Below are 19,622 nucleotides of genomic sequence, written 5' to 3'. Positions count from 1 at the left end.
CTGTAACTATTTTTAAAGCCGCGGTGTGTTGTCCTCAGATTTGTTTGAGCAGGAAGACCTTGTGAATCCCACAACCCGCCTTCTTGTTTCACTATCTTTTAATTCCTACACCTCTTCCAAGGCACTGAAATGTCTTTTTATGAAACGTTGCCCCCCCCCCCCTGTTGCCATGGAAACTCCAAGGTTTTGCGGTCTGGTCTTTTGTTGCTCTAGAGATGATCTTCGCCTGTGGCCACAGAGCTGAGAACGCCACAGCACTCACGCTGATGGGCCTAAATATGGAGTAGCACTAACCTGAGTAGGGCTCTAGGCTGTTATTTTAGGACCTGGCAGACACTTTGTTTTGGGTTAAAATGCAGAGCATATGTCTGACCAGGATCGTGTTGCTGTGTTTGTTAAATTCAGATCTCAGATATGTTATTTGTTGAACAGGGTTTAAAAAAGCAGGGTCACTTGACACACAGGGATTAAACTGTTGGTGCACCTGTCAGCATTACAATGCAGAATTAGTATTTTAGATGAGCAGTTCATGAATTTGCATGTTTAACTAACTTAAACATTTTTAACCTTTTTAGGTAGACATATAAAACCACAATACTACAAACAAACTATTTTTATAATAATAATTATAGTAATACTTATATTAATTTGAACAACTTATGGTATTTTTATGTTCCAGATGTGGATTTCATTTTATAATTTTATTAAAACTAACAAATTTCTTACAAAAATAAAAATAAAAAATTGATAGTAGGCTTACGATTCAAAAGTTTGTGGTAAGTTTTTATTTTTATTTATTTATTTTTAAAATTTTGAAAGAAAAATCTTTTGCTCAGCAAGTCTGCATTTATTTGGCAAAAACAGTAAAAAACAATAATTTTGTGAAATAGTTACAAAGTAAAATAAATTATTTCTAGTTGATAAATATAAGTATGCATATATAATAAATATAAATATTTACATGATGATATATTGTAATATGTTATTTATTCCTATTATTAAAAGCTGAATTTAATCAATGTTGAAAACAGTTTTGGAATCCATGATATATTTAGTGTCAAGATTGTTTAAAGAATAGAATTTCAAAAGAACCGTATTGATTTTGGAAATAGAAATCTTTTGTGATTTTATTAATGTCTTTACTGTCTTACTTTTGATCAGTTCTATGCATGTTTGCTGAATAAAAATATTATTATTATTTTTTTAAATCCACAAAGTTTTAAATAGCTGTGTAAATTGATGGATATGTTTGCCAGAAAATATAAAATATAAAACACACACACATATAAATTAACAGTCAAAAGTTTTTGAACTGTAAGATTTTTAATGTTTTTAAAGAATTCTCTTCTGCTCACCAAGCCTGCATTTGTTTGATCCAAAATACAGCAAAAGCAGTAATATTGTGAAATATTTTTACTATTTAAAATAACTGCTTTCTATTTGAATATATTTTAAAATGTAATTTATTCCTGTGATCAAAGCTATATATAGAAAGTTTATTTTCTGGTGATCCACTGTGGCAGAAGCTCTCATAATTGAATACCCAATAACAGTTTAAAATTCAAAAGTATAAAATAAAATAAAAGAATAATAAAAGTTAAAATTTCACTGCTATGTATAGTTGCCCAGGTGTTGCTATGTGTTTGCTAAGTTGTTCTAAGCAGTTTTAGCATGTTGTTATCCAGTTGCTAGGGTGTTCAGAGTCTGCTTTTTTCCCCCCAAAATCCCAAATCCATACTGAAATTGTCCTAAGCAGGCAGCACTAATTATTTCCCCTAAACAAATGAGTCATGTGTCCTCATGATCTTCCACTGTGTGTTTTCAGATCAGCTGACTTGACTGCTCTGTGGGCCCATGCAGGACACCCTGGAGCCTGTCAGGACCACGGCCCAGAGGGCTGTCCGCTCTAGGGGGCGTGCTGGGGTGCCTCATGCCTCCAGTGGATCAGGAATAGGGCCACTATTTCCACAGCCACAGTAAAAGAGAGGCAGCAGGCAACCCGCTGACTGAACTGGGGGAAGGGTTGCATCAAAGGAAAGGTCTCGGACTAAACAGAGAGTGACTGCGCTGTGGTGTCCTGGTTGGAAATCTAATTGCGAATCACTGGAAGCTGATGTGACGGATACATCAGCATGATAATAGATGAGTGAGCGAGAGTATTTAAGGTATGCTGTTGATGTGTTTTCGACGCACGCTCTGAATTTCGTTCTCCAAAAACACTACTCAGAAAGGACACAGTGGATGTGAAGGCTATATTCAGATTGTCTGAAGTCGAAAGTGGAACTGGGAAAGATGAAGATGAACGTATGTATGATTGAACATTAAAACACTAACTTTATTTATGTGTTACCCAGCAACACATTATGATCTGAAGTGGAAGGTACGTCGAGTTTTAAAACCCTTTACCCCAATTATAATTATAAAACCCACTTACACTGTTTTAAAGATTGTTTCTCCAATGGTTTGCACCATAGTTGTGTCTCCTGTGCTTGGGAAAATGCAGACAAGTAACCTCTGACCTTATATATCATTACATCAGCACTGCTTAGCAACATTGATAGCTATGTAAGGTTGAAATCATCTTTATATATACATGAATTCAAAGACAATTCTGCCGACACAGGTGTGCCGTCAGCCAGGTGTTTATATGGCCTCTGTTGCTAAGCGTCAGATGAGTACATAGATAGTCTGTTGCCAAGGCAACACTGTCCTTCAGCGCCATATGTTCTGAAATAAGTTTGACACCCAGACATCTTGGCTCAGTTAGAGCCCGACAGCCTCAGATGTGACAAGCCTCATACGATCATTTTTGCAGACTGTGTGTGTGTGTGTGTGTGTGTGTGTGTGCGTGTGAGAGAGAGAGAGAGTCAGAAACCACACAGGTAGATGAACCATGAACAACAAGGATTATAGTGAGTCTTTGAGCCTTTTGGATTAGATGCTCTTCTGGCACCACAATTGCAGATTTAAAGAAACAGTTCCACAAAAAATGAACGTTCTGTCATTATTTACTCACCCTCACGGCTTTGTAACTAAAATGAGTTTATTTCTTGTATTTAATGTGGGAAAAAAAAAGATTTATATCAAAAAGGTTTCCCTTTTTTGATACAATGAAAGTTAATAGTGACCATGTCTATCAGACAAGATTTTCAGTGAATATCAGCTTAAAGGGATTGTTTACCCTAAAATTAAATTTCTGTCATTAATTACTCACCCTCATGTCATTCCAAACCTGTAAAACCTTTGTTCATCTTCGGAACACAAATTAAGATATTTTTGATTAAATCCAAGATCTTTCCAACCCTCCATAGACAGCAACACAAATGACACATTCAAGCACCAGAAAGGTAGTAAAGACATCGTTGAAATAGTCCTTATATAAAATAGATCTATAAAATTGCAGCTTCTTAAAACTTCAGTTGAACCACTGATGTCACATGGACTATGTTAACAATGTCTTTACGACCTTTCTGGGTCAGAAAGCTCTTGGATTTCATCAAATAATAATTTGTGTTTTGATGATGAAAAAAGGTCTTGCTGGTTTGGAACGAAATGAGGGGGGAGTAATAAATGACAGAATTTCCGTTATTGGGTAAACTATCCCTCAGTTTATTCCTCTCAAAAAATCTATTGAAGGCTTATGAAGACTTGGCATGAGTCATATGTACTGTACAAGTATGGTGTTTTTTGTCTTGTTGGTTCCCATTCACTTTCATTGTATGGAAGATAGCAGCTTAAAAGAAGTCTTAACAACAGAATGCCATATGGTTTGAAACAACATGCGAGGAATTAATTTAAATGAATGCAGAATTAATGTTAGATGCCAGTAATTCCTGAAATAGTTGAGAAAGCATGTTTGTCATCTGAAGCCTTCATGTGTAGCCTAGTGCTGAAAGCGCTTACCTGTTGCCATTGGAGTTTTATTCTAATACTGTGCTAATGATTCTGCTCTCATCTGTGTATGTCTGGTGCTAGTTAGTATTCAGATTGTCAGAGATCGGAAGAAAAATTTTAAAGGCATATGCTACAAAATGTTTATTACAAAATGTAATTCATTTTGATTTGATGTAGCATATAAAGCATAATACTGAAAGGGAGAGTTCACCCAAAAATTAAGAGTCTGTCATCGTTAAATCACCTTATAACAACATTATATATAAGTCCATACAATGAAAGTCAATGGGTACCAAGACTGTTTGGTTACCAACATACTTCAAAATATCACCTATTACTTTTTTTGTGCTATTTTTAGCTTAACTATCCCTTTAAATGTAACAATTTAAGCATGACTTTAAGAGCCTTAGAGTATAAGAACCTCCTGTGAGATATTTCTAATACATCTGTTGTCTTTCACTTATTGATAAGTGAGAATTACTGCTAAAGTGTCGAGCACACATTATTTTGGCATACGAGCAGCAGCCGTATCAACACAATTTCTTATGCAAACATCTTTACGTAATATAAGCTTTGCGAAATCAAGAGATGTGTATTGAAAAACTGATGACTCTTGCCACTTCTGGGCCATCAAAAGATATGGTCAGTAATAACTGCTGTAAAATGATCAACCTTGTCATTGCTGTATTGACTATAGTCTTATGAATGTTTCTGGTTGATGCCAGGTTTACATGAGGGAAAGTTGTACATTTACTACATTTTGAACATCAAGCATATGGACGTTTATTCCCAAGTTTCTTGCTGCACTTATTTTTCCTCACTAAATTTCTGAGCTTCACTATATAGAAATAAAAAAAATAAGCAATCTAAATATTGCTAGGTTTTTACCAACAATAAGGTTGTGCAGAGAGAGTAGGTCATCTCAGCATCTCAGGGTTGCCAGTGAAGATAAGCTTGACCTGTAAAACTGAATATTAAACATCAAGGGACTTTTTCCATCTTGACTGGAATATTCAGAGACCATTTATGTAACTTCAGCTGTAAAAGACATTATAAAATTATTACATTAAAAATATTTATAGTGCATTTTTGAAGACAAAAAAAAACTGGATTTAGATTTGAACAGTCTGCTTTAACTAGAATGAGTGTAATATTTGAATGTCATATGTAGAAACGTTTTGTGATTCATCGTTACAATTCACTTGCCGTTCATGGAAAACATCAATAAATACACTACCCTAAAACAGACTAATCACAACTATTTAATACATTCTGTAGCTTTTAAAAAATATTCTACAGTTTGTGTTTAATGTTTCCTAATGACTGGTTTAATACTGTGATTAAGTGACACTGTTTAGATATTTGTTTTGGCCATTTTGCAGGTATTAAACTAAAATTGCTGTCTATCACCCCCATGTGGCCACTGTATTTCTAAGCATGTCACAATCGCACTGCATCATAGGAATCTGCATAGTTTCTGTAGAACTCTTGTATTTAATTTAGTAAAGTTGTTTCTATCATTGTAACTTCTGATATTTTATTGCTACTATAATAATGTAAGAAAAATAATCTTCATTTGAAATTGATCAGTTTTCTGTGTTTAAAAAATAAAAATGCATCAAGACAGTGAGCTCTTGGCTTTACGGTTTATTCAACAATTCCAAAACCTTTAAACATTGTAAAGGTGAACTGTACCCATTCTTTCCCAAACCAGCAGAAAGCTCAAAACAAGTCAATCAATCAATCTCAGGATTTCCATACAGTCAGCAAACGAACATCCACACATGAGCATCGAGAACTCGGCTGATCTTTATTCATGTCAACATCTCACTGAGGGAGATGAAAAAACAACAACAAAAAAACACTTTTCAAGTGCTGATCGTTGACATGACAGGACGAACATTGAGAACTAATGAAGTCAAAGTAAAATTTCCATAAAAAAAAAAAAACTAGAATAACTAAAGTTTGATCACTTCCTAGTATAAGGCTTCGTCAGATTCGGGGCAGCGAGATCAGCCAGTAGACTGGACCGATGTCAATCATCAATGAGGAAGGAAGAAGAAAAACCCAGCAACACACCAAAGTTCATCCAAGGAGTTTTTGGCAACCCAACCTCGCACTTCCAAATAACTAAAGTAGTTTAAATGGTCCGCTGGAAGTAAAACCGTTTAAACCAACCGTACACATGTAGAAGCACATTGTTCATTCTGAGGAGATCTCTGTAAAACAGACTCCAGAGGCACCATGGGAATGATGAGATGTAATGCCTGTCTGCTCATTCAGAGGCCTGCGTCTCTCTCGGTCTCCAACCCTCAGAAAATTGTGGGTCCTTTTTGAAGCTGTAGATCGCAGTAACAGTCTATTTTCAGCTTGTAAACTGTCTTCCCTGGCCAAAGCCGGCCTGGTTATACTGTTGCCCACCTTGCTGAAAGAATTGCTCAAATTGCCCTCCTTGGTTATAATTCTGCCCTCCTCTTCCTCCCCATCCTCCTCCCTGCCCATTTCCTCTTCCCCCTCCTCCTCCTCTTCCTCTACCCCCACGCCCACCCCTTCCTCCCCTCTCCTGGTGTCGTCCTCCATCCTGAAAGTAGCCCTCGTGCTGGTAACCCCCACCTCCGCCCTGATATCCTCCTCCTGTGTACCCCGGTCCTTGCTGGCCTCCTTGGTAGCCCGATCCCTGCTGGCCTCCTTGGTAGCCTCCTCCTCCTCCTCCTCCTCCTCCTCCATATCCTCCTCGATATCCACCGTCCTGGTAATGACCCTGGTATCCACCTCCGCCAGACGCATCCTGCCAGTTCCCCTGCGCTTTACCTCCACGGTGGTCTCCTCTCCCACCTCTGCCTCCACCTCCTCTCTCATGACCTCCACGGCCGCCCTGCTGCTGATCATAGCCACCTCGTCCACCACCTCTTCCTCCACCGCCTCCGGAGTAGTACTGTCCTCCGCCGCCCCCTTGTGGACCATCCTGCCGTTTCTGCCATGTGGGCATCTCTGGAGGTGGGGCTTCGATCTCATTTGGTCTCCCTCCTCGATCAGGAACACGACCCATCAGGACCTAATAAACACAAGAATATTAAATTAACTGGTATGTACACTACCGCTTAGCCTTTTATTTTTAGGAATGAAATTAATACTTTTACTCAGAAAGGATGTATCTATATTTCAAATAAATGCCATTCTTTTGAACTTTCTATTCAAAAAACCCTGAAAACAAAATGTATCAGCGCAACTGTTTTTCAAAATAATGTTTATATCAGTAAATCAGCATATTAGAAGGATTTCTGGAGGATCGTGACTGCTGAAAATACAACTTTGGCATCATAAGAATACATTAAACTTTTTAACATTATTAAAATATAAAACACTTTTTAAAAATTGTAATAACACTTCACAATATTATTGTTTTTACTGCATTTTGAGGCCTTAATGAGCATTAGAGACTTTCTTTAAAAACATTTGAAAATCTTATCAACCTCTAACTTCTGAAATATGCAGCTACAAAAGAATTGGTAATAACATATATACAATTAGAAAGCGAAAGTACATTCAAAACTAACCCACCTTGTTAATGGCACAGGCTGTTTTCTCCCTGATGTGACCACTGCTGGTTCTCAAGATCTTTGATAAATCTTCTCTAGCAGCAAACAGGTGAGCCACAGACACTCTGCTTTTACTGGCCAGCGACACTCGAAGAGGCTGGTACACTTTCGAAAGTTTATCAGCATGTGTCTGTAAATAATTACAAAGCAAAGTGATTTTAAATTTAATTCATGTCACATTTTTGCTCATTCTACTAGTTTAATCAGTGTTTTGACAGAAATTATATACAAAGTAAAAGAGATTCTTGTACCTTGGCTTTTTCCGACCAGCCAAAAGACTGCACCGTCACATCCAGTCGTTTCAGCAACATCTTCCTTCTGACGTCATACTCATTCACAAGTGCTTGGTTTATTGCTTCAACTTTCTCCTGGAGGTTTAAGAAAAAAACAACAACAAAAAAAAAACACATTTTCAATTAAAATGTCCAAATTTGACTCAATGTTCAAATTTAAAATGGTTAGTTTAGTGCTTTTAGAGAATAAAAATCAAAATTGGAGCTTACCCAATGTACAGGGCCCAGTGGTTTCTTCAGCAGAGGTTCTCCTATATGAGATGGAGGAACCTTGCACAAAGCCTCCTTCAGCTGAGGGACAATAGCATTTAATTAGAACATACAAAGATTCTCATTCACCAATACACATGTACATGCATTCTTATATGAGCAGAAAATATTTTTATGCAGTATTACATCAGCTTCACCACATTCATCATTCAAATGTTGATTAATCTGGATTATTCTAAATGGAATATGTAAATGCAGTTAATAATTAAAACTGGCTCTAAATATGACCATAAAAAAAAAACACTTATTACCAAATCATGATTTGAAAGTGTAAAAGAGTTTTAACTGTTTTTTTTATCTAATACTAAAACTATTGTTTAAATGTTTTCATTCATTTAAATAAAGCTCAAATAAAATAAAATATTAGATAAAACACTTAAATGCAAACAAAAGTCATGTTTTCTTACTAACTGAAATAAAGTAAGTTTATGATGTACTAAACTTACAAATAATCTAAATAATATTTAAAAAATAAAATAAAAATGACAAAAGCACATAAAATTCCTAAAACTCAAATTAAAGGGGTCATATGATGCGATTTCAAGTTTTCCTTTCGCTTTAGAGTGTTACAAGCTGTTTGTGCATAGATAAGATCCCTAAAATTGCAAAGTCTAAAGTCTCAAACCCAAAGAGATATTCTTTATAAAAGTTAAGACTTGTCCACGCCCCCCTAAAACGGCTCATTTAAACACGCCCCCACATGTCTACGCCACGATGTGGAAATATTTGCTTAATGCCGCCCAAATGTTCACGCAAAGAATGGCGGCATGGTTTCAGTAACCGCAGTAGTGTTGATGCAGCCGTGTCAGGGAGACGCTGTGTGTTTCTATGCGAAAGCAAAAGCACTTTATTTGGCCTTCTGAAAGTAGATGCAATTAGGAATCATTGGTTAAGATTTGTTTACAACACAGTGTTAATTTCGTCGACGAAGACGGCAAAAAATATTCGTCAACGAACCTTTTTTCTGTGACTAAGACGAGATGTTGACGAGCTAAAACTAATATCTGATGATAAAAAAACTATGACAAAATTTATGCCGCGTCTTCGTTAACAAGACGAGACGGAACTAAAATGTTATTTGAGGACTACTGACATTCAAAATACATCCTATAGGCTCAGTTAACCGTCTTGTCTTTCAAAATGTGCGTCTCTGTCATTGGATAAGGGGCGTTTGCATATCTAGTCTCAGTATGGCAGCCGCAGTGGACGGATAGGCTACCAAAACGCGAACTAGCGATCTGAAACAATGGCCTCAGTCCCCGAAGGGTTAGGGAGTGGGTGACCAGACGTCCCGTTTTTCCCGGGAGTCACAATTCGTTACCGCGTCTGAACTATGACGTGAAAATTGGCCCGAAGCCCGGCCCTAAAGGCGTAAAAAAGTCAGGGCCCATCGGGCCCGGGCCGAAATGCAGGGCTCTAATCTGTGCGGCCCGCCACAAATAATTCAACGGGAAATGGAAAACACTGTGGGAGTGTCGACAGTTCTCGAGCACACAGGATGAGTAGTACGAAATGCATAGGGCGATGGGAGATTTTGCACTAGTTAATTGATCGCGGAAGGTTTCATTATCTCTATCGGATAAAAAAAAAAAAAGTGTAAGAGATAATAATAGTAATAAAAACAAAAATGTGACAATTTACTTGGGCGGCCGTTAATATACCTGGGCGGCCTGCCCAGGTAAAGTCTATGTGTGGGAAACACTGAATATAAATAATACTAAAATAACACAGAGGTTTTCAGCACAAATCCGTTAGTGAGCCAATGTGAGCGCACACATTTAATATACATTAATATAAATCGCCTGTAAATAAACCTCACCTTTTTCTCAATACCACTGAAGAACTGGAACATGGTGATGTTAGGAGGAGGTTTGGACATACCCAGAGCCATACAGATGCCCTTCAGCTCCATGAAGACTTTACTGCCGCCCGTCTCCTGCCCCTTCTTCTGGGGATGGTTCACCAGGATCATCCTAGATGACTCAAGCTCGGAGATCAAGAAGCCTGGAAGAATGGTATGAATACGAATAATATTTATTGATGTACAAGGATCTTGAACCTATGTTACTTTAATACCATTGAGATACTATAGTAGTTTTTATTCATATTCAGAATTTTTGTGTGTGCCATTTTCATTTTAGTTATTCATTTTGTTGTGTTCTCTACGTAGTTCATATTAATTTTTTTATCTAATTTTTACTTGTTTTAGTAAATAAAGTTAAAATAAAAGAAAAACGAGAACTGCTGCCTTGGCAACTAGTTGAAAAAAGTTGAAATTAATAGTTTTTTATTGATAGTTAACTTATTTTTTGTTAACTTTATTTCAAGTAACAAAATTCAGCAACAGCCCCATTTTAAAAGCTTCATAAAGATTCACAGGAATGAGAAAATGACTTTGTTTACATACTCAGCAGTAACAGGCAGTTGTTTGCATTCAGCAGACGTTTGGTGACCTCTCCAGTGATGAGAGCAGGATATGGACAGAACAGCTCAGCTAAAAGACCACTCATCTCCAGCTGAAACCCCTCAGCCTCGCTCGGACCTGCACAAGTCACACCCAAAACCAAGAATTCACATTCTGAATGACACTTTCTTCCTCTCGTAGATTATATTATATGTGTGGTGATGAATCACACTCACAGTTGGTCGCCTGCACATTCTCCTCTAGTTTACAATAGAGCTTGAGCTCAGACACAAGCCAGGCACACAGTTTAGTGAACTCTGGAGATGCAGCACCACCAGTCACAGCCGTCTCAAGAGCTCCGTCCTCTAGGAGTGGACCCTGGTATCTGCAAACACACACACATTTGCTTATGTTTGCATTTCGAGATGGTCCTGGGTCATGCTGCACTTCCCCTGCTATTTAGGAGAATGTGAAGTGACCCAATGATGTTGCAACAGTGCAATATCTAAGCATGCTTACCTCTGGTATATATTTTGAAAAAGCTAGACGCTTTAAATTAAGAAAATGAGACACTTTTTTACACTTAAGTTAGTTCTGATCCTTAAATGGCATTACTAATAATTTACCAATTACATCTAAAGGCTTTTAATCTTACACAAATACGACCCATCCCTATCAGTTCTTGACTGATTCTAGAACAGTCTACGGATTGACAGATCGGGAGCTGGGAATGTGGTGACAGGGGTGTGTTAATTTAGGCTATGATGATTCAGGCTATTTATGGCAGTGGAGATATCTGAGATATTTGAGCACTGCTGACGCAGCACGGCCCAATCACTTCATTGATTATATGAACCATGCTGTCAAATACATGTGCCAATATCCCCAGCTCTGATATAATATGACAGACAACAAATCACGGCTGTTGAGGGATAAAAATATTTGAAATTAATAGTTATTCGCCTCAAGTTGATCCAATCAACAGCAGTTGAGAATAGAGAAAGCGGTTTTGTGCCTCTGATCATGCAGAACACCGGCGTGCCGGGACATGTGTGCACGAGCTCCGATTTTAAACAGAAAATCAAAACGGCTGATAAAGCAAAAATAAAAAATATGACAACGAGATATTTGATTCACCTACCCTAGGTCCTCCAAAGAATCAAGAATATCAGTAGACTCCATTGTAAATTACTCCCTCTTAGCAGCCGTAATGACTGAAATGCTGGGTTGGCATAATGGGGTCCTTACAACTCCAGTCCTGTAGGCGACCAGAAACATGCCAGATACGTTTTATCAGTTCTTGCGTTCCAACGTAAAGAAAATAAGCAGCAATATATTTCAAATAATTGTTAATTAAATTATAAAATTTATCATTTATTTAATGTTATCATTCATGTATGAATTGTTATATATATATATATGTGTGTATATATGTTTTTTTATGCATTTATTAATTATTTGCTAAATTCCAAATGCATAAATTAAATTTACTTCGTTTATGTATACTGAGAATACTGGGTCTATAACTTTTTTAAAATGATTAAATCCGTGCATAGCTTTTATTTAAAACATTTTTTATGAATTTGCATTTTGTGTATTTTTAATTGCCCTTTATTTTATTACGTATTATCCATATAATTGTATTGGTCACTGAATAAAAAAAAGAAACATTTTGTAATTTGTTACAACAGTTTTGAACTGGCATCGTTTGGACAGGCGTTTGTGAGCTGCGCTGTGGTTCCAGTCCTGCAGGCGGCGCTGTGGCCGCGCTCAGACTCATGTAGACACACAGGAGCGCAGAGAGTGAATGAAAAAATTAACTCGTTGAAACCACACATGAATTGATCAGATATTAATGCACAAATATGTACCGAGGTACGTCGAACCCGGACTATCACCGGCCACCGATACCCCCTTCAGCGTTCGGACCCCCCGCAGCATCTTTTGGATCGCCGCCGTTCTGCCCTCCTTTTGGGGTTCCTCCAGGGCCTCGATACTGCGCTCCGCCGCCCGGTCCTCCTCCGGGACGCCCGTACGGAGCAGGGAATGAAAACTACAACAGAGAATCGTTTTACGAGGTCCGTGTTTTTCGGTCCAGTCATAAACCCAATCTGCATCTACTTGTCGCAGCATTGGCTACATCCACCTGGTGAAATGCTAAATTGATATATTTAATTTAATTTTAAATATATTGTATATATCCAATATCTTTGGATTCCATGTAAGAAATGCATTTTCAGAGCAGTGCGTGAAAGTATAGTGCAGTGGCATGTCATGCTTCATTTAAAACAATGCATTCACAATAGCACTCATTTGTTTGATTGATTAGTGGCCTGCAGATATTTAAATACTGTCATTTAACGTCATACTTTGTTTAAAAATGTAGGATTTAAAACTTATTCTTTCTAGGTTTAAATGGCAGAAATCTCAGATTTTCATTGTGATCTCAGACTTTTGTACTGGATATTATTTGAGTCTTATATCAGATAAAGAATACAGACATGCTATTTGTCAGTGTCTAGTGATATATCTGATTTTCTTTCATTCCTTTCTTTCATCTGCAGAACCGACCCTTCACCAGCCACACTGCTGACCAAAGTGGATCCACGCTGATCAGCTCTCTGCTTATGTCTTCAAATCAGCATCAGCTTGGTCACACCTCACAGAATTGGTCAAATCAAAGTCTAGATGAGCAAAACCAAGAAGTCAGGTATGAAGAACTATAGTTTAAAAAGTAATTTATTCCTGTGATGCAAAGCTGAATTTTCAGCAGCCATTCCTCCACTCTTCAGTGTGCACTTGATCCTCTAGAAATTATTATTTTCAATATTGTGTGTATATATAAAACTGTTAACCCTAAATCCATTTCCATGTGTTTCAATAAAGGAAAAAGGCAGAAGAGTTTCTCCGAATCCTGGAGGCAAGTGAGCTGCCAGGAGATAAAAATGACAATGGTGATCGCACAGCAGACAAGCATCCCAGCCGAACGCGGAGTCGAAGCAGAGGGAGGAGCCGTCCACGCAGTCGCAGCAGGAGCCGTGGAAGGAGCCGGGGCCGTAGTCGAGCTCGGAGTCGTGGAAAAGGGCGGGCTCGCAGCAAAACACGCAGCCGCAGTCGAGGTAAAAGCTGCACAAGGGCCAAAAGTCGTGCAAGGAGTCGTAGCCGCAGTCGCGGGAAGAGCGGAACACACAGTAAGAGTCAGTCACGCCTGAGCCCCTGCCAGACAAAACAGGCTTCTAGAGGAACCGCTGAAGGCATTCACAGCTCTAGCAGCGCCAGCAGCGGAATCAGCCTTGGCAGCAGTGCCATGCCTGATCTATTTCATGGACTAAAACAGATCCTACAGAACAAAGATTTAGACAAACACCTGCCTTTGGTCAAGAATGCCCTCCTTAGAAGCCAGGTGCGCAACACTATTCTGTCATGTTTTGAGTTTGAGTTTCTATATTTTTTGGTTTGTGGGTCAATGACATGGCGTTTATTAAAGCTACTCTAAGTAACTTAAAAAAATAAAAAAATAAAACAGTAATTATTATTACTAATGAGACTGTTCAAAAATCCACCTTCCAAACCATTTTACCCACTTTGATAATAACATTAATATAATATAATACAAATATTTTTGAGCTGTCTGGATGATTTTGCAGGGAATTGCATACGTCATTCCCTCGTGCTTGTAATGTCATTTCTGTACACAGAGAAACGTAGCTCATAATCATTCAAATGGAAAACCTTTGGGGAATCACCAGTTGTGAAAAAAAGTATACATCACATAATGCAGCTAAAAAATAATTCTAAAATACATTACAATGCAATGCATACAGACTTAAATATGAGCGTGGTTTTTAATTAAAAAAGTAAATAAACTTTAGTTTATTAGTTTGGCAACATTTTATTTATGTCAAAAAAAGAGATATTTATGAATTTATAAGGCATGATTTAAAAAATCATTTTACTTTCAAAAATATATTTGAAAACTTATTTTTGTTAAGATGTGTTCAAGGTAAAATATATTTTATTTTTTTGACACTTTGAGGCAATAAATTTTAACTTTAAACCAACTTGAAAATACATTTTTTGGAACTTTGTACAATCCTAGACACTTTTTCTTTGTTGTTGATACTTGACATTGATATTTATCTTGTTTTGTTGGCTTTCAGGCCATTTAAACTACCTTAATTTTCTCTACAAATAATGTGAAATATCTTCCCTTGTCTTCTAAACAGAATACTGATGACACAAGGGGAATGTTTCTAACAAATCAGTATGCAGTTAGAGGCTTCCAGAACCTAGAACCTGAAACGTCTGCTGAATTCAGTTACGGTTCCATGCTTCCTCACGAGAGGGCTGGCGGAGACAGCAGCAGCTTTTCCAGTATCTTATCCTGGAACACACTCAACCAGCAGCCTGAAACCAAGCCTGTGTTCCAGAGTGTTGAAGATGAAGAGAAATTCCTTTATGGAGAGGAAGAGGAGCGATCCAAACCTCAGGCTGTGACCGTTCCGTTGGCCCAGACGAGATCTTTGAGGTCTCCGGTTCATCATCTCAGTAAAGAACACCAGACTCATGGTCTCCAGGAACCCATAGCACATGCCATGCCTGCTAGTGTGCCGCCCGCTGCTTCTGGCACAACGAAAGTCACTTCAGAGGAATGCGAGAAGGTGAGAACCCTCCTGAGGACCATCGGCCTGAATCCAGGCACGGCTGACATCTGTAAAATGGCTGCCAGACTAAAGGAAAAAAAGGAAGAACAAGGAACGCCTGCTTTGCTCCCGATGCTCAAACCAACCCTGGAGGCGCTGCAAGCACTGTCCAGAGGTCAGAACCAGCATGTTTTATGCTTTTTAATGGTCACTTTTACCCAAAGTGAAACTTGAAAGTTTGATAAAGACCAAGCAATATTCAGTATGCAAATATCATGATAACATCACCAACCAGAGTTTTGAGCACTGAGCATGCTATCCATATCAAACTATTTTAAAAGTCTTTAAAAAAAAAAAAAAAAAAAGTAGGCCTGTGTGTAAAACTAAAAAGCTGAAATGATCTAAAAAACAAAGTTTGAATGGAATCTGTGCTACAGATTGTTTTGTTGTTGATGTCTGCCAGCTATTTGAAGAAATTATTAAAAAGACCAAGAAGACTTCACAAGAACCTTGTGCTTGTAATGCATTCATCTATTAGTGTCTATTTTCAGGAACCAAAACCGATGACAGTAGGAGTAATCGCTCTGGAAGCAGCCATTCTAATCACGATTCCAATCGCGAGGAGAAGGTATGAAGAGTCTGGAAACCTGTCTTGCATAGCTCTTAGTCTTTGTTAACACTATCAGCCCAGTATTATGTCATGCTCCCAAGAATCTCACTGTGAACACCTTTGATTGTTTTAGAAGACGAAAGAGAAGGAGCGAGACCGACGAGAGAAACAGATTCAAAAGAAAAGGAAAGAGTACCTAGTGAAGGAACTGGAGGGTCTGCTGAAACAGGAAGGTAGTAAATGAGCCCTTCAACTTGAACATATCTAAAGAAGTTACAAGGTGCTATTAGCAATTTCATCTGCCTTGCAATAAATTAATAAATGCTGTATGAGAATATTTCCATTTTATGAAATATACCAATTATAACTAATTATCATGATCCATATCTTTAAAATGTCACAGAATGCTTTTTTAAAAATGCTTTCATTGCATGCACAACCATGTAATGATGATTTTTCTTTTGGTTTCAATTTGGTTCAACAAAATCTTTTTATTATTATACGTGTGTGTGTGTGTGTGTGCATGTTTATGTGGTTTGAGGACACAAATTTGTATAATGACATGGGTATGACAGAGGTATTACAATATGAAGGTGTTTATGAGGACACTGCCTATGTCCCCGTAATTCAAAAGGCTTAAAAAACATACTAAATGGTGTTTTTTTGAAAATCTAAAAATGCACAAAGTCTCCTGTGAGGGCTAAGTTTAGGTGTAGGGTTGGTGTAGGGCAATAGCACACACAGTTTGTTCAGTATAAAAACCATTACGCCTATGGAGAGTCCCCATAAACCACAAAAACCAACGTGTGTGTGTGTGTGTACAGGTTTATATATCCTGGTGGGGACTTAAACCTGAATACACACAGACTCATGGGGACTCGTATCACAGAGGGGACCTAAATTGAAGTCCCAATGGGTACAAAAGCTTATAAATCATACAGAATTTTTTTTTGAGAAAGTAAAAAATGCAAAGTTTCCTGCAAGGTGTAGGGTGTTAGAAAATACAGTTAGTACAGCTTAAAAACCATTACACCTATGGAAAGTTCCTACAGGGGTGGCTGACCAGACTGTGTGTAGTGTGTGTGTGTGTGTGTGTGTGTATCTATTTTTTCAATAAATTATTTTAACCATCGGCCATATAATTATGTAGTTTTTATTTGTTCAGTACATTTTTTTTTTTTTACTACTTTGAACCACAATGTTTTTTTATTTGTTCAATACAACTGTTTATTTCAGTTTTATTTGGGGTCAATTAATAAATTAATTTAATTTTCATTTACTTGAACCATGAACCATATAATAATATTTTTTTATTGATTTTAATTAAATCTGTTCATCATTATTGAACAGTTAAGTTTAAATGTGTATCTTTGCATATCCTGATTATAGGTGAGGGTGATTTGATCCCGGTGATGGGTTTCTTCTGCCAGCGTTGTGAAGAGTTCTTTGGTGAGCTGAAGAGCGCAGAGAGACATGTAGAAAGTCACGGCCGCAAGGACAGGAACAAGGTGACATTATAAATGCCATTTACCACGGATCACTAACTCTAAATTACATTACGCTGTATCTGTAATTGTGGGAAACAAAAGGTTTCTCTCTTGTCTTTGCAGACAACTGTGTCACAGGAGCATCACAGGGATGCTAAGAGACATGAAGACCAGCATCACACATCATCCCACAGACGAGAGAGCCCACACAGTAGGTCCTCAAGGGTCTACCAGGAGCACAGGGAACGCAGTCCTGACAGAAAGCACACCAGAGACGAAAGAAGCCCTCATACTACAGATATCAAACTCAAAAACAAGCCAGAGGGCAATGACAGTAAAGATCAGAGTAAAGACAAATACAAAGAGAAAAAGCATAAAAGTGATGACGACGATGATGCAGAATCAACAAAGAGCGAGAAGAAAAAGAAAAAGAAGAAAATTAAGAAAAAAGAAAAGAAGAAGAAAAAGGACAAGAAAAAAGCAGATAAGGATTCACCTTAGTGTTAAAGATCTTTCTTGTAAAATCATCAGCTGTGTGTTTGAGCTTTTGAACTACATTTCAATCAGCAGTCATTAGTGAATCTTCTCTGGTTGAAGGCCTCAGGATGCCTAGACATGATTGTTAATATGTTAATGCATCCTGTAGGTGACACTCCAACTGCACACAGTGTAGAACAGGAACGCTTCACTTATATAGAGACACTTTTAACCTGTTACATTTAAATGTGAACAACCAGAGATGATGTCAAACTAAAACTCCCACTCATCATTGTCCTATGACCAGTGTTCCACAAACCAAACACACTGCAATGTTCTAGCTCTGAAAAAGTTAAACATTCATACTGGATACATGGATTGAAAAATTTGTGTGCATGATTAGAGGTTCGTGGTCAATGTTTTCTATTTGCTTTATAACCCTCAAGTTAATGCCTGGTTGATAAAATTGTACCTTTTTGTGATGATTATAGTTTCTTGGTGAACTGGCTTGATGTACAGTGTTCTGTAGAGATACATTTTTGTGGCTTTAAGACTGACTATATACAAACAAAAAACTATTTTTAGCCGCTATATCCGTTTAAAATTGTTTTTCTTTTCTGAAAAACAGACCAAATATTGATGACTCTCTACACCAGGGGTGTCAAACTCAGTTCCTGGAGGGCCGAAGCCCTGCAGAGTTTAGATGCAACCATAATTAAACACACCTAATCCAGCTAATCAAGTCATTTAGGCTTATTTGAAAACTTCATGGTTTGTGTGTTGGAACTAAACTCTGCAGGGCTGCGGCCCTCCAGGAACTGAGTTTGACACCCCTGGGGCCTGTACCATGAAGCCGGTTTAGCTGGCTAGCCAGGTAAGTTTCAGTTTGGTTTGCGCCAACTCTGGGTTTCAGGTACCATGAAAGTGGTTTGGCTTTTAGCAGTGTTCATCACCATAGTAACTTATACTACACAGCTAACCTGCTCCGGGGCAGGCCATGTTCTGGTTTAGAGATCTCAAACTGAAATTTGACCAATCAGCTTCAAGCAAAGTGACACATCTCTGACGCAATAAAGCCACTCCTCCAATTTCTCTAACTCCAAATTAAAGGACGCTACATAGTAAAAGATTTTTAAAGATAAAATATATTATTTATACAATTATTATACCCTTAATCCATTACACAAGCTAATTTAGATTTATTCTAATTATTAAGCTTTATTTTAAATTAATATAAACATAGATAATATGCAATATAAATAAGTTTTAGAATCAATGGCTTTAAACATGACTACACATGAGCTTGGATTTTTAAGTGTTTTTATACCTATACATATCATCAACTCCATAAACTAACTTTTACATGCACTTACATAGTAAAATATTTTCTTTAAGTTTTCCTCTTTCATAGATCGATCGTTTCATCTTGCCGTGTAAATGTTTAAATTCTTCATATTGTTCAATCTTTTAATCTTTGGTAGTGAATCGCACTTACTCTCTCACTAGAAGTGAATCACAGTTTTAAGGCATGTGATTGGCTGCTCATTACTGATGTCACACATGTGCACGCGCTCCATTAACTCAGGATTAGCCTGAGTTGACAGAGAAAGTCGATGATCAGCTTCATGGTACCAACAAAGCCAGATTGGACTGGTTTGGTTTTGTCAACTCAAAACTACTCCTGTAACCCTGAGTTTGTTCAGCCACCATCATGGTACAGGCCCCTGTTCTACACCATCGTCCTCTGTCTTATAAAATGTTATCTAATAATAATTAATAATTTGTTACATTTATATAGCGCTTTTCTGGGCACTCAAAGCGCTTTACATAGAAGGGGGGGAACCTCCTCAACCACCACCAGTGTGCAGCATTCACCTGGATGATGCGACGGTAGCCATATTGCGCCGGAACGCCCACCACACACCAGCTTATTGGTGGAGAGGAG

General features: G+C 37.8%; 3 protein-coding genes across 4 annotated transcripts in view; 2 read left to right on the top strand and 1 right to left on the bottom strand.

The window, feature by feature from the left end:
- Nucleotides 1-5,496, top strand: part of LOC306886286 (ras guanyl-releasing protein 3-like) — a 39,103-nt gene extending 33,607 nt beyond the window's left edge. The window contains exon 17 of the mRNA XM_079443265.1: nt 1,826-5,496. Within this exon, the coding sequence (XP_079299391.1) occupies nt 1,826-1,834 (9 nt within the window). The 3' untranslated portion in view covers nt 1,835-5,496. The remainder of the gene's footprint in view (nt 1-1,825) is intronic.
- Nucleotides 5,497-6,237: 741 nt separating this feature from the next.
- On the bottom strand, nt 6,238-11,681 carry LOC306886287 (protein FAM98A-like). Its single transcript, XM_079443266.1, has 8 exons — nt 11,602-11,681; nt 10,697-10,845; nt 10,464-10,598; nt 9,876-10,060; nt 7,997-8,077; nt 7,745-7,861; nt 7,456-7,623; nt 6,238-6,949 (listed from the first exon to the last, which is right to left on the bottom strand). Exons 1-8 carry the CDS (start codon nt 11,640-11,642, stop codon nt 6,260-6,262), a joined length of 1,566 nt encoding a protein of 521 aa, XP_079299392.1. The 5' UTR covers nt 11,643-11,681; the 3' UTR covers nt 6,238-6,259.
- Nucleotides 11,682-12,210: 529 nt separating this feature from the next.
- LOC306886606 (uncharacterized protein) lies at nt 12,211-18,184 on the top strand. Of its 2 annotated transcripts, none has more exons than XM_079443868.1 (8): nt 12,211-12,538; nt 13,025-13,170; nt 13,347-13,579; nt 14,687-15,278; nt 15,655-15,731; nt 15,847-15,946; nt 17,103-17,221; nt 17,324-18,184. In XM_079443868.1, exons 2-8 carry the CDS (start codon nt 13,149-13,151, stop codon nt 17,699-17,701), a joined length of 1,521 nt encoding a protein of 506 aa, XP_079299994.1. In that variant the 5' UTR covers nt 12,211-12,538; nt 13,025-13,148; the 3' UTR covers nt 17,702-18,184. The 2 variants fall into 2 exon arrangements, with proteins under 2 accessions (XP_079299994.1, XP_079299993.1); XM_079443867.1 differs by having other exon boundaries at nt 12,215-12,538; nt 13,347-13,863; nt 17,324-18,178.
- The last annotated feature ends 1,438 nt before the right edge of the window (nt 18,185-19,622 follow it).

Source organism: Barbus barbus, assembly GCF_936440315.1.
Source record: "Barbus barbus genome assembly, chromosome: 20".
In the NCBI taxonomy this organism is placed as follows: Eukaryota; Metazoa; Chordata; class Actinopteri; order Cypriniformes; family Cyprinidae; genus Barbus; species Barbus barbus.
This window is presented reverse-complemented; position numbering and strand designations above follow the sequence as displayed.

What these genes read in the sequence shown, in the direction of transcription:
- LOC306886606 (XM_079443867.1), top strand. Translation starts at nt 12,326, where the DNA reads ATGTACCGAGGTACGTCGAACCCGGACTATCACCGGCCACCGATACCC. An exon ending in ATGCCCTCCTTAGAAGCCAG is followed by an intron (nt 13,864 to 14,686) that starts GTGCGCAACACT and finishes TCTTCTAAACAG; the next exon opens with AATACTGATGACACAAGGGG. An exon ending in ATTCCAATCGCGAGGAGAAG is followed by an intron (nt 15,732 to 15,846) that starts GTATGAAGAGTC and finishes TGATTGTTTTAG; the next exon opens with AAGACGAAAGAGAAGGAGCG.
- LOC306886287 (XM_079443266.1), bottom strand. Translation starts at nt 11,642, where the DNA reads ATGGAGTCTACTGATATTCTTGATTCTTTGGAGGACCTAGG. An exon ending in CACTGGGCCCTGTACATTGG is followed by an intron (nt 7,862 to 7,996) that starts GTAAGCTCCAAT and finishes TTAAACCTCCAG; the next exon opens with GAGAAAGTTGAAGCAATAAA. An exon ending in CAGCCTGTGCCATTAACAAG is followed by an intron (nt 6,950 to 7,455) that starts GTGGGTTAGTTT and finishes TGTGTTTATTAG; the next exon opens with GTCCTGATGGGTCGTGTTCC.